Below are 15,861 nucleotides of genomic sequence, written 5' to 3'. Positions count from 1 at the left end.
AAGTATTTAATCCTTGGATCAGGCTCACGATGAACTTTTAGTTTCGGTTATTAGTATTTTTGATAAGTATAAAAATTTAGAGCAATACGATTGACAATATTTAATAGTTTACATAAAAAAATTATTTTGTTTTAAATATTTTCAACGTTCCGAAAAAAAAAAAAAACTGTTTTATTAGTAGTCACAAAGAACTTTAAACAAAAGTGTTCCAATTTCAGCAGATGTTCAAAAATTAATAAAATATAATTTATTTACTTATTTTAATAATAAATCAATAGAAAACTAAAACTTCATTAACAGTGTGGTATTTTAAACGCGTATAATCTTTTAATTTTTGTGAAAATAAATTATTTTAGCAGCTTTTTAATAGTTATGACTATACTTGGTGTTAAGTGAGTCTATCTAGTGTATTACTTTCAAAATAAACGTGAGTGTCTTATAATAACATTGCGATACAAAAACGATTAAAAGATGTAAATGAATAACTATATTATTCTCAAAGATAGATAGAAACTTAAGATAAAAATCCTTTTTGAAAAATGTACTTCATTGTTTACAAAGTCTATTTTAGTTTGCTTAATTTCTATACAACTAATTAAATTTTGTTAACTAGTGTCATTAAACAGAAACCAAAAAAATAAACTTTCGGTATTAGCTTTTTAAATACAACTTTTTTTTCTTATTGAAAAAAATGTTTTTTATAATGACTGAGTCATGAAGAGTTGCTAGATAAAGATATTCTTAAATGTATATTTTCGTAAAATTAAAGAATGATTTTAATAATTAAAACAAGATTTTGATAATTTTTATTACAAATTTATTTTAAGGAAACTTTTAAGACCCTATGGTTTTAAATAATCTATGTAGTCATTTAAATAAAAAAATATAAATTAATTAATTATAAATGATATGATTTTTTTTTTTAAATTGTCATCAAAATGTTGAACATGACTTGAGCAAGTCAAGCCTACCAAAGATTCATATTTATTACTCTATATTTGATCCGTCGCTTAAAAAAAATACCAACTTCAGACTTAATTATTATTCAGATTACAGTTGGAACCATCTTGGCAGATACTTTCTAAAGTCAATAAGGATTTGATTATCATGTAAAAGAGAAAACACAAAAAGCAATATCAAATAGAATATATCAATGTAATATGGAGATAAAGACGGCAAACAGTGAGTTATTTGACAAAAAACAAACGATTGTTTTGTAATTGATACTTAAAAGTTTTAGAATAAAACTTTACATTTTAAATATTTGTACTAAAAAAAATTATTTGAATCTAGGTTTCATAAATAAATATTTAGATAATTTTATCAAAAATTACTGAAGAAGCTATAAGTTTTACAAAGTCTTTTAATAAAAAAATATCAATTTAATATTTAGTCTTCAACAGTAACGATATATTGTTTATTTTAAGTTAAAACATATTAGAGCACGTTCAATAAAGTAACATAAAAAGGTACATGTGCTACAAATGAATTTTTTGCACTTTCATAACTATGGTACTCTTATCTCAAAACTTGAAAAGCAGATTTAAGTTTAGTATAAGTTTTGAATATTTTTCACTAAAATTATTTAAAAGCTTTTATTTTGAAAATATAGTCTGATGTTTTAAAAGAATAAAAATTACAAAATAAGTACTACAAACTAAAAGAAAGACAGTTATTTAACTTGCAGGGTGGCATCTATCTTTTTTTTTTAATTTCTTTCAGATTTTAAAAGTGCTCATTTTTTGGTCTATTTTTAGTTAAAAATAAAGCTTAAGGTAAAAACTGTCTTTAAAAGTATAACAATATTGAAAAGATACTGTAAAGCTACTTTAAATGTGTTTAAGAAACTCTTTTTTGATGATGACAAAAAGTTTTTATCTATGTGGTAAATTTTTTGTGTCAAATCGAAATTTTACTACTATAAAACATGTAAAAATTGTTGGCTTTACCAAGTTTCTTAGATTTTGTTCAAAATTCCAGTTTTTTTTTTTTTTTTTCAAGTTTTGTTTTGCCAAATTGTTTTTCCAGGATCCAGGTTTAGTGACCACCCTGCGTATAACAAAATCAAAAACATTGGCACTTTTATTTTACAGACTAAATAAAACCGTTTAAAATTGCTTTACACAAAAATATTAGAAACTAAAACTGATACTTTTTCCAATACAACTACTTCTAAACATTTATACTGAATAAAAATATTTTAAATAAAAGAATAATGAAAAGTTGTGTGGTTAAAAATCAAAAATGGCAGAACTTTGAATATTGAATCTTTTTTTGCTTTAATTATCATTTAATCGGTTATCTACAACTTTAAATATTACGTTATTCAACTGTTTTTTACTTCGTAACAAAAAGAATTTTTAACTTTATGTTTGTTTTTTTTTATATCATTTAAACGTTTATAAAACATTTTAGCAACATTTTTGATTTTTTTCAAGTAACATAAGAAGTTAACAAGGATTAATTTATAAAATTTACCATATTTCAACCCTCAAAGCCTGCAAAAATAATTCTTTAGAACTAAAAAACAACTAAAAATTTCACTAAAAATTTCATATGAAGTATGCTTATCTAAAGAACGAAAAACTTTTGTACTTCTCAGGTACAAGTACACCAAGGGCTGTATCAACAATATATGCAGTCAATCCCCATACGTCAGGTTGTGACTTGTATACTGGTGTTATGTAAGTTTTGTTCTGTTTATTTAATTCGTATCGAAACCTTGTATAACCTACATTTGATTTGTCGCAGAAAAAGCTTATTGGCAAAGTAAAAGCTTGATGAACCTGATATAATTTATACAAGTTTACAAAATACATAAAAATTGTAATTAAGAAAGCAAATTTTAAATCATAAATAAAAAGCTAGGTTTAATCCAGCTTTTTTGAGAATTAAGCTAGGTCTTTTTATAAATTTATACATACAAGAAAACATAAATATTGTACAAAAATCCGTTAAGTTATTCTTTAAGAGTTTAAGCTATGCTTCTTATCTTAATAACTGGATACTTTAAAAAAACTAAAATATAATCTGTTTAACTTAAATTAATTATTTTTAGGTTCAGTAATTTTAGAAAGAAAAGTTTAAAATTGAAGACCCCTTAAAAACAAAACAATTAATTCCTAATTTTTTTTAAAGCAAATTGAAACAATTTAGACTTAATGGAACGTTGGTTCAAATTTTGATAATAAATTGCTCTTTTATTTTACAAGAATTGAGCACTACAATTAATTTTAATTATTTTTTATGCAATTATAAAACTCTGAATTGATAAGAGATAATAAAAATTTTGAAAATTGAAACTCTATGTAATTCGTTTAGTTTATTTTTTAATGTTGAAAAAAAAAACATTATGCTTAACTTTATTAGTTGTCAAAAATTACTTTTAGGATGTCAATTCAGAGTTTTGTAAGCAAACACAATATAATCTTCACTATGTTTTGAGATTTTTTTTTGATAAACAAATTTAAATTTACAGTTAAAAATTAAAAACAATAGAACTAAACTATCATCTATTCAATCAAGTAGATTTTAAATCAAAATCAACATTTTGTCTGAGTAAAAACACAGCTTTAAATTAAATATTTTGTATTACTTTAATTATTTTAACTTACTTCTCTTGGACAAAGTTCTAAGTGATCAAGATTAATTTCTCCTATACTACCAATAACAGGGTAAACTAGCGAAGTTTTGTTCTAAAATGTAAATTAAACTATTAAGCATATTTTGATATATTACTAAACAATGATTAAATACTTTGTTAGAATATTATCCGTTTAAATAAAATAATAAGTATATAAAATCAAACAAATCATAAAATTCAAGAAACACTTCATTTTTTATTATATAAGTAACATTAAAAACTACGAAACAATAAACTTAGTATCAAAAACATGGATAAAAGTAACAACAAAATGTATTATCCAGTAGCATCACAATTTTGATATTCATTTATTGTCAAGGACTTGTCATTCATAAATATAACTTTTTATCGATGATATACCCGAACTACTTTTTCTTTAAAGTACTAAAATTTACTTATGTAGCATAGTGTTTACCATATTCTAAACAACATCTAACAGTCATTAAAAAATCAAACATTGCTATAACCTTTAGCATAAAAAATTAAAATTAGTCAAAATTAAAATTATTAACAAAAGCTGAAAGCCAAGCAACAAAATTTTACACAAGCTTTAGTAACGAAATCATTCTTTTGAATCTTTCATTATATTTTTTTTTATTTTTACTCAATTTGTATTCTATAAATTGTTGACAACCATATTTTTAAAAACTTTTATCATTTTAATTATAAAGTTTTTGGCTTAAATCTTTTTTTTAACAAAATAATGAAAGCGCTTGAAAATAAGTATAACATGACATTCTAAGATATTTCTAATGTAAGTTGAAACATTTTGTAATTTAATTGAAATCCGTACTTCTTATAAGTTAAAAGAAAAATATATATTTATTTTAACAATTTAGACATCAGACTTATTTTTAACTTTACTAAATAAATAAAATGACTCAAATTCTTTCTTTTCCAATATTTTTCAGCTATAGATCTTTTATTCTTGTTTTTAGGTGATAGTTTACATGACAAACAAAACCTATTTTTCAGTAAATCCTAGAATTCTTTTTACGTCTAAACCAATACTCTAACGATCAGGAAAAAACCCATTGTTAACAAAATAAAAAAGTCTTGTAGTCTACAAGTTTAAATGCTACTGTGAAAGTAGTGACATTGGAAAAATTTCCGTCACCTAAAAACAAGAGTAAAAGAGCATGTTTCAAAATGTATTATCTCGCTTTTCAGTGTCAAAAAAGATAAAAAGAGCGTAGCAGTCAAAATGCTATAAAAAAAATCAGCTATAGCTGTACATTTAGTAAACAATACTTGCTGCGAAAATTATTTTAATATTTCAAAATTAAGTATTATGAGACAATTTTCAAATACTTTGGAATTAATAAAACTAAAATCTATTCTAATACACTTTAATAAACCTAATTTATGCAAAAAGAAAGAATTTGATTACACTTTAGCCTTACTTAATTAAAAGCCATTTTGCTTAATTTTCAATTTTACTTATGTTGATTACGCTTTAATTTAGTTTTAGTAATATATATTGTTTGTAATATATATTATTTGTGTTTTATCTTAGTTTATTATTTCAATTGTACTTTCCCTGACAAAAATTGATATAATGATTAAAGAAGTTAACTCACAGGGTCAATTATAGGAGGTAAGCTGTTCCATAGATCAACTTTTTTTGGAGATATTCCAATTTCTTCTTCTGTCTCTCGTAAACATCCATCTTCTATACTTTCAAACTTTCCTAGCATTCCTCCTGGGAAACTGAAAAAGAAAAAGTTTATTTATCAGTTGCTGTTAACAAGCTAGTTATAACTATTTTTGACCACATAAATTAAGTAAAACATTTAACATGTTAAAACTAGACAATTACAGAATTTTTGTATAATACAACTAAACTAAAATTAATTTTATTTCCTACCAACTTATAAAATTAAACATGAATACCAGATATACTTTTTATTAAGTTTCAGTAATCTAAAAATTTAACAAAAAATATATTCTGTGAAAATCCTTAGCATCTAAATTCAGGATTGGAAAAAACGTTGCCAAATACTTATAAAACTTGGTAAAAGGAACATCATGAGCCAAGACAAAATTTTAATTTACAGAGAAAAAGATCTTCTACCTCAGAACAACCTGGACTGCGTCCAAAACAACATAATATAACGACTACATTCAAAATATTATGTCACTGCCTAAATATAGTGATCTAGTCAAAATGGAACCAATCACGACAAACTTAAATATTTTATAATAAAAAATAAATAGTATAATAAAAACACTTAAATAATTAACTTAAGTAAAAAAACAAAATATATTGAATTGTTAATTAGAAAAATCAAAAGACAGTTTTGAAAAATCTATAATTTTATAGCATATTACATAAGTTCAAAACGTTTTCAGATTTATAATCCATTCTTAGTAAATTTATAATAAACTAATATATCAGAAAACTCATTTATGCAACTAATTAAAAATGGTGTAAAAATATATTATGACATAGTAATTCAAATCTGTGTATATTAAATTTGTAAAGATTTTTAGTACATTATAATGATTTTGTTATATGTAAATCTAAATGAAATGAAAATAAAAACAAACACTTTTCCGATATAACCTTAATTTGAAAACTATCTTAGTAAGGAATTGTTTGATGTGAATTATTGTTAATAAATAGTTACTGTTATTGATGAAATAAAGATAAAAAACTTTTTCCAAACAAAACTTAAAGTAATTATAAAAACATTATTAATAAGAAACTGTTTCTTGCAAAGAAATAGTATTATCAATGAATAATAATAAAATTTTTGCAACAAAACCAAAGTTTAAAAAATGAAAAAAAAAAAAAATTGTTCAAACAACAAACCATTTTTCCTAAAATATTATTATTAAGTATTAATTTTATTAAATAAACAATCAACTAAATTTTTTTGAAACTAAAATTATTTTTGATAAACTATCTTAATAAAAAATTGGTTGTTGTTAAATTATTAGTTTTATAAGTTTGCCATTATCTATAAAAATCATAGAAAGAATTGATTTATAAAGAAATATTTTAACTACAATAAAATATCAATTTAAGTTTAAACTATACTTTAGTTATTTGTTACTATTTCTAAGTTGATAAGTTTTAATTTCGTCTCTTACTAACTATTTATAGTTTCAAATAATTTTTGTTGATATTTGTAAAACATATTTATCTTTTTCTAATGTATGCCTCTGAAACAGTTAAACTAGATCTGAAAAAATTAAACTAGATATGAATGATAAAACATCTGAGAGTTTTATTTTTCTGATTAAAAGTTATATATTGAGTTTATAATTCATTAATAAGTTTATTAACTAGAATATTATTTAAACTTAAAAAGTTCTAATTAAACAACAAACTAAGACTAAATTAAAGAAGTTTCTGTCATACTAAAAATAAAACTTAGATGTTTTATTATGTATGTATACAACAATAAAACAAAACTAAATTTAAAAGGGTATCTGTGATCTTTAAAATACATTAACTATATGTTGATGATAATTTATTGATTTCATATTTTTTACACAAAACTTGGTTTGTTTTTACAAAAACTTTTTAGTTAGTCTGTTATAAGATGAAAAGTTAAAATTTTATGTAACTAATATTAAATGAAAAAATTGTTATCAACATAAAATTTGTATACAAATAACTTTTTTTGGGGTACAAAATTTAAATAAAATATAATGCATTTTTATTGAAGAGGAAATTTTTTAAATACTTGCTTTTCAATGAATATTTTGCATTTTTATTGAAGTAAAAAAATTTTTGATACACACCTTTCAACTACTGTTGTGTATAGAATATAATGTTAACATTTATGAATGCTGGGATACCCCATAACAAACTTTAAAAAAATTCTTGTTTCTTTACTTTTCCAATTTCTTATTTAAACAGTATTTGTTTCACACTTTTAATTTAAACTCATTTTGAAATATCCATTATCAAGCTTCCAAAAAAATTATATATAAATGTATTACATCCATTCTAATTTGATTAGTATATACATTAAACTATTGTTAAAAACTAAACTTAAAGTAGAATTTTGAAGTCTAGTTATAAAGATTAAGATTTTAAAACTTAAAAAATATTTCTTTCCTTTTCTATAAGTTTTTCAAAGGTAAATAACAGTTAATAATTTATAATAACTGCTAAAAAGTACATACAGTTTTATAAAAGTTAAACTTTCAATAATTTGTTTTAAAGTTTAAATAACAGGGTTGCCACTTGTTTTTTCCAAATTTTTTCCAGGTTTTAAAAAGTAAACATTTTTGGGTCTATTTTTAGTTTTAAGTTAACTTCTATAAAAGAAACTGTGTTAAATAGTACAAAAACATTAAAAAGATGCTGTAAAGTTACTTTAAATGTTTTTTTTAATAAAAAATTTTTTTATGACAACAAAAAAATCTTATTTATATGATAGATTTTTTGTGTCAAATTGAAATTTGAGTACTGAAAATGTTAAATTATTAAAAATTCCAGGTTATTCCAGGTTTTTTTATCAAAATTCCAGGTTTTTTCAAAAATTATCAAATTTCAGGTTTTTCCAGGTTATTTTTGCCTAAATTTTCGAATTACAGGTTTTTCAAGGTTTTTTCAGGTTTCCAGGTAATGTGGTAACCCTGAAATAAGGATTTTGTGACTTTTTTTAACAATTTTTAAACTTAAATTTTTTAAACATTTAAAGCCTTACTATATCTTGGTAAAATTAAAAAAACAAATTATAAAACATATTTAGTTTTGAACGTTTATGTTAATTTTAAGTAATTTAGTTTAGGTAGTAGAAGTGTAAATATTATTTTTATGTATTTTGGTACTAAAAAGTTAAAATAAACTAAACTGTTAATTTTTGAAACTAATATTGTACACTTAATTATATTAATTGTACAAAATATTTTTTCTTACTGAATTTTAAATAAAAAACTATATGAACATTAGATACTCTAATATTAAAATTTTTTTCTTAGCTTGAATAGGTTGCAATTTTCAGTAATGTTATTCAAGTACTTAAAACAATTAAATAGAGGAAAAATATTTAATAAACCATGTTAATTTATCATTATCAAAATTAAAAGTAAAAAATATTGCATTTCAAACAAAATGTAAAAACTAAATTATATGCATTTACCTAACTTGACCTTTATGAGTAGGCATATCAAAAGTTCTTTGGGTAAACAGTAAAGACTCTTCATTATTTACAACACACAAGCAAACAAGGACTGCTGCTCTTCTCTTTGATTTTATCTTTTCTAGAAAACCAAGTCTCCTTTTGTTGTTATTCATTTTGTTTAACTGATTTATGCATCTTTTTTTGTTTTCCTGGGAGAATACATCTGGTAGATATGATTTTGTTCTCAAAAAACTTTTTTCTCCTCTGAATACAATCAGATAGTTACTTTTGTTGTAGTGACGAAACATAGTTTTGTAATATATTTCAATAACTATCTTACAGTTACAATAGACTTGTTATAGAAATATTTAAAAACACCTGTAAAATTGAACATTTAACTGTAACATTTTTTACAAACATTAACTTACATCTTATTTAAATGCTTATAGTATATACTATAAGTATAAGATATTTTTTAGAGAACAAAATATTCAATAAAATTTTAGTTATGAAAAAGTTTTTTGGTAATTCCCAGGGGTGATGTTGCACCAATATCAAGCTGAAATTATATCAAACTCGATAACTCCTTTAAACATAATTTTACGAGGCTGAAGTTTTATAGACATTTAAATTCAAGGTTATAAACACATTCACATTTTTTACTTATAGTCAGTACAACACTTTAAAACCGCCCGTAGTCACACTAAAGTATGAAACTCAAGAACCTTTTTCCATTTGCGGAGAACTATAGACAAAACAAGATTTAACTTTCCACTTTGAAAAATATGAAATAGGTACGGAACCCTGAAGATACCAAAAAAAAAGTAGCCTAGTAAACACACTTTAAAACAGCTTGTAGTCACATTATAGCAATGAAACTCCAGAACTTAGTTTCATGTGCGTAGAACTATAAACAAAACAATATTTAACTTTCTACTTTGAAAAATAAAATAGTTCAGTACCTCGAAAAATACCAAAAAAAGTGATGAAAAACAAAATAAGCCTAGTAAACACACTTTAATACTGCTCATAGTCTCATTACAGCAATGAAACTCCAGAACCTTGTTCCATGTGCATAGAACTGTAGACAAAACAAGATTTAACTTTTTTGTAAATTTTTGTTACATTTGTTTTTGCCATTATGCAAGTTCAAGGCAATTAAGTGGTTATCCTGGTACAGTGCAATAGGTAAGTAAAATGAATTTTTTTTAAATAAATAAACAGAAATTATACTTCTATATAATCTCAGTGACAAAACTAATAACTTGTATTTTTTTAAGTTTTGATGTGACGTTTGCAGCATTTGGCTTCATGAATGTTGTCTACAATATACAGCAGCAAAATTTGATAAATCAAAAAACCATAGTTACTATTGCAATTTGTGCGAATAAGTTCAAAATCTTTTGAAGATTCTTTATGCTGTTAATATATAGAGTTTGTTGTTTTTTTATTTTTACAAGTTTAATTTTATGCACAGTTGCACATCATTATTTAAAATTTTGTAGCAAAAAGTAATTGTATTTTTTTAAAGTTCATTGTGCATTAAAACTTATTGCAAATATATATGTTCTTTTTTTTAAAAGTTAATTTTATACAGAAAGTTGTTAAAAAACATATTGCAAAATTTTCAAATTTGTTTTTGTACCAATGCTTCTTCAGCAAAATCATACAGTTCTTTATTTGTGTGTATTAAAAAATTAATCTTTAATTACTATGTTGTATGTGTAATAATATAGATAAATTTTGACTTTATGTTAGAAAATCTATGTTGTTTTGGTTATAGTTAAGGATACAAAACACATAATTAAAAAAACTATTTAATTAACTCAAGCATGAAATGAATAAATTAAATCAAGCAAAAAATTACATGCTTCAATGATTTTTACTACAACTCATTTTTTTTGGTATTTATTTTTTAAATTAAAAAGTTAAATCTTGTTTTGTCTACAGTTCTACGCATATGGAACAAGGTTCTGGAGTTTTATTGCTCTTATGTGACTATAGGCGGTTTTAAAGTGTGGTAATGACTATAAGTAAAACATGAGAATCTTGAATTTAAATGTCTATAAAAGTTCAGCCTACTCATAATTTTAAACTAAAAATTTATATTTTAAAAATATAAAAATAAAATTAAACTTATTTATCATAAACTAATAACAAATAAATATTTATATGCTTTTATTTTACAACATAAAGCAATTATACCAATTCAATAATTTATTTTGATCACATTTATGTAAACTAAAATTAATTAAATAATTTAGTTAATAATGAACAAATTTAATACTTACTATGTATTTATATATCTTATTTAAAACAAAGTATCTTTTTAGACTAAACTTGTTTGGCATAAAAAATTTATTTTTAGCTTAGAATTATGGCTAAAAAAGACATCACATACAATATAATTTCATCTTAAATTATTTTAGTTTTATTAAATTTGTTGTAATTCACATTCTTATTATTTTTTTTCATTTTATCAATTTTTTATCTAGGAAATGGCCAATGCAAATGATAGTGTAATATACATCATTTTGCTATGGGACCAAATCGTAAAAGATATTAACAAAATTTATAAGATAAACATTTAAGAGTTTAAATAACATGCAAACTAAGGAAAAAAAAAACTAAAAAATATTTATTTTTGGTTCCAAGGCAATAATAATGAAAAAAAAACCTTTATTTTTGGAGGGACCCCATGAAATAATTCAAACCCCAAACCAATTTTTTTTAATTAAAAACAAAGGTGCGTTCTCTAAAATGAAAAAAATATAACATGCAAACTAAGGGAAAAAAAAATTTATATTTAGTTCTAAGGCAATAACAATGATAAAAAAACTTTATTTTTGGAGAGACCCCATGAAATAATTCAAACCCCAAACCAATTTTTTTTTTTTTTTAATTAAAGACAAAGGTGCGTTCTCTAAAATAAAAAAACTTTAGATAGCTTTTAAGATAAGGAAAATAATTGACACTAAAGTTTTATGTTTTTTGAAAAAATAATAAATTAACCTATAAAATTGTTTTTATGCTCATCTTATTTTTAAGTTATTATTACATAATTTATTCTGTGTAAAAGCACCGAATCTATAACTAGTAGAACAAAATCATAATTTGCGAAAAATTAGCTGACCATTTTAAAAAGCTAAAATGTAAATCTTTGGTTCCTAAAGTAGAGAACCAATAGGCAACAGAAATTTGGAAATATTATAAACATATGTATTTGTTAAGTATTAGAGAAGAAATTAATAATATTTATAATATTAGAAAGTCCGCTAATAATTTTTTTGAAATGTAGTAAAATTTAAAAATTACCAAAACACAGGTGTTTTAAATGTAAAAGTTATTTTTACAAACTGATTAAATATTTTACAAAGCTCTAAAACACACTATCTAAATAAAATAAAACAAAAATTGTTTTTAAAACTTTTGTCGTAAAATTATCAAGGTATAAAAATATTAAATTATATAAATATGTTGTTTAATTACAGTTCTCTTCATTATACGCTAGATTGCGGTCGGTCCGGTCGTTACGGTAAAGTACAATACAGCATATTTGCTAGATTACTTTTAGTATATAGTCATTTAACTACTTTAGCATGGAATTTGTGAACTAAACACTTCAAATAGTTTGTCCAGTGTTTAAAACTACATTTTTTATTTTTGACTTCTATAAGTTTTACTGGTTGCTAAAACTTTTTCAATTACTTATATATTAAAAGTTAGGCTTTTTTTAATTTACTATTTCTTATCCTTTTTAACTGAAATCTTAACAAGACACACAAACAAATTAATTAAAAGACGTAACTACAAAGTCGCAGAATCAGAAAAGGAAAAAATTATAAATTACTATTATGAAAGTATGCATTGGATTGAAACTTATTGCAATTTTTAGTTCGAACACGGAATCGCAGTAATTTTACTTTAACATTTAAATAACAAAGGAGTTGATACTTCATTAAGTTATTAAATTTTTAGTTGTAGTTTTTGTTTTTGAATTTAATTTGTTTAGAATCAACAAACACAAAATAATCAGAAAGTAAAAAAAAAACAAAAACTGTATTTAAAAACTCTAATTTTATCTTTAAAGGCAGTGATGTAATTAAAATTGCGGTTGCCAAACTTTTAAAAATTAAGATTTCTTGAATCTGAATAAACGTTTGTGTTTTTAACATAAGATTTTAAACTTAAGTTTTTGTGTGATAATTTTTTTTTAGAGTTGTGGCAACTATGGTCTGCATTTTCAATGCAGCTGCAGACTGCAGAGTCTGCACTCTGCAGCTGCACTGCAGACTGCAGTTATACTGTAGTTAATGTACATTCAGTTTTATTTAAAATTTTAGTACCAAAGGTTTTCTTTTATACTGTTTTAATTTTGCACTTCGAAAATCTGCCAATCATTTTACTATTCAAGCCTTGATGAATATCACTAACCTAATTGTGAGTGTTGAATACAAAAAAGTAAAAAAACATGAACTTAAAAATATTGTTCCTGCATACTTTTGAAACAAATAGTACCTACAAGCCTATAATGAAATAGTTGCTTAAGAAAAAAGGTGAAATATGGATTGTCTCATCTGAAATTAGTTCAAGATTTTTATAACTTAAAATTAATTTTTTTCTGTATGATATTAATGGTAATTTCGGTAAACTGAGAATGAGTATTATAAAAGAAGTAAATGAGTGTTGACAGTAGTTTGAGAGTGTGTTTAGTAGATCATTTTGTCATGATCCCAGTAAGATTAATTATTTAGGTTAAAAGTTAAAATGTAAACTACAGATAACCAAAAGTATTATTGATTCAACTGAAAATATAACGTCAAAGTACCTTTAAAAGATAAAACAAAAATTAAGTTATTACTTTTTTTTATGGTTAAAAAACATTAGTCTTAAACTCTCCCCTTTGCAACAATAAACGTTTTCTGGAAAAAAGTGATTGTGTTACATCATGTGTAATTCTACCTGCCTTATTATTATTAAGATAAACAGATAATAAATACCAACTAAAAACAATTTAATAATATCTGCAAGTAACACTTTCAACAAATAGTGTGGCCTGGTAGAGTAGAATCCTTTGGACTGCTTTGAAAACTCTCTGACTTCAACATTTTAAAACATAAACCCAGTGATTTACAAATATACAGAGAAAAATTTATAGAAACCTACTGATTAAATTAATAAATGCCCTATAATATTAGTTGAACAGCTTGATATCAATAATAAACCAAAAATTATAATGTTGTAGAAAATAATATTGTTGCTCACTCTAAAATCATCAGTGTTCTTGATGTCCAGGGTAAATTTTGGATGAACCAAAAGTGATTAATTTTTATAAGTGCTGGCCTAGGACCTGTCACTAAAGGTCTTATTTTTCAAGCTAGTAATTTAACTTGAAATAATTGAAGTTTGGATTTTGATTTTTGGACACTAAAAAGTTTGGTAAAGTTTGTTTAGTTTAAAACAAGAATTCTGGAAAAAGCATTTAAATCATAACAATTTTTATTAAAACGTGCTCATATCAATTTGTTAAAATATTTTTGTACTTGAATTTTGTGTAATAAACACCTACCTTTTTAAGTACATCTTTAACAAACCTTTTTAATAAGAAATATCTAAAATTTACAAAGTACTTTAATTTAAGATATATACAGAAAATAAATAGTCAATTTTTGATAATGCTGTTTACCAATATATGTTCTTAAATAGAAATTATAACTCAAACATATTTAAAAGAATAAATATTATATAACATTATTAAATAACAGTAATTGTTACTAACATATAAAGATGCAAAGGTGTCAATTTTCTCTGGAAAAACCTAGATATTTATACTTTTTGAAGAAAAAGGGATATTAAACAATTTGTATACATACAATACTGAGTTTTGATAAACAAGAATTTTTTATATTACACAATAAAAAATTACTCATTTTCTTAATTTTATTTATCATAAAACACATTTTAAGTAGCATTACAGTATTTTTCAGTAAATTTATACTAATATGAACTTCTTTTAATCTAAATTTAATTTTCTACTAATAAGAGACAAAAAAAAACTTGTCTTATATAAAAACATAGACAAAATTAAAAAACCTTAGCAGAAATTTTTTAATAGCCAGCAGCCACCATAAGATGATGTTGTAATACACTAATGAATAAAAACTCTTGCTAAAATTCTTTGTTTATTCATTAGATAATTTTTCAGGTTGTTATATTTAGTTTCTATTATTTGAAATTGTGTTTTTATCTTTGGACTAATTATTGGAAATTTTTCATTATAAATAACTTGAATATTGTTCATCAAATTGTTTTAATAAAAAGCATCTAGTGATTCCATATTTCTTAGAATTCTAACAAAAACTTTGTATGGTTTCAAACTTTGTATGGTTTTAAAACTAGTTAAGTTTTTTTTTCTATTGTTAGTATAAAACAACACAGTAATGGAAATGTAAGTATCAGAAAAAAAAAACTTACAAAATTTTTAATAATTTAGTATTTTATTATAATGTTTAAATAGTTTAAAAACAAAAGTTAATAATTTGTACATGAATTACTTTTTATGATTGGTAAAGTAAAAAAACTGAACAATATTTTTGTTGTAGCATAACAATAAAAATTTAAAAAATAAATTATGAACATAAAATTTAATTTAAGTTTTTGTTTTAGTTATAAACGGATTTAATAAATATTAACAAACATAAAAGACTTAAATCTTAATAGAAAATGAAAAAAAGTCCAGTAAAAATGATAAAAAAAAGTTTAACATTTGTTTCTATGTATAAGAGTTTAAGAATATTTAAAAAAAGATAAAAGTTAATTTTTGATTATAGTCTAAATCAGGGTTTATAAATTTATTTTTATAACCTCCTATTTTTCAGAAAATTAAAAATATTGCCCCTACTATTACAAACCCCAGAGTATCTAATGTAAGTTTCAAATTTATTGTGTATATATATACACCTTATGGCCCTTTTGCAGCTCATCAATCCTCAATGAGGCCATATGGATCACTTTATGAAACCTTGGTCTAGATTTTCCATTTTTTGTTTGCCTCTTTATTTATTAACATTTTTTTTCTTTATAGCTTGAAAACAATTACAAATACTTGTAACAATTAACAGTTTTATGAAATAT

General features: G+C 22.9%; 1 protein-coding gene across 1 annotated transcript; it reads right to left on the bottom strand.

Annotated features, from left to right (window-relative positions):
- Positions 1–1,419: 1,419 nt before the first annotated feature.
- LOC145832331 (mitochondrial coenzyme A diphosphatase NUDT8-like) lies at positions 1,420–9,099 on the bottom strand. The gene is made up of 4 exons (XM_082939652.1): positions 8,746–9,099; positions 5,224–5,353; positions 3,615–3,695; positions 1,420–2,786 (listed from the first exon to the last, which is right to left on the bottom strand). Exons 1-4 carry the CDS (start codon positions 9,033–9,035, stop codon positions 2,568–2,570), a joined length of 720 nt encoding a protein of 239 aa, XP_082795778.1. The 5' UTR covers positions 9,036–9,099; the 3' UTR covers positions 1,420–2,567.
- Between the last annotated feature and the right edge of the window lie 6,762 nt (positions 9,100–15,861).

The sequence above is a fragment of the Thalia democratica genome, chromosome 1 (assembly GCF_965202585.1).
Source record: "Thalia democratica chromosome 1, ktThaDemo2.hap1.1, whole genome shotgun sequence".
In the NCBI taxonomy this organism is placed as follows: Eukaryota; Metazoa; Chordata; class Thaliacea; order Salpida; family Salpidae; genus Thalia; species Thalia democratica.
Note: the sequence above shows the minus strand (reverse complement) of the source record. Positions and strands in the feature narration are given on the sequence as shown.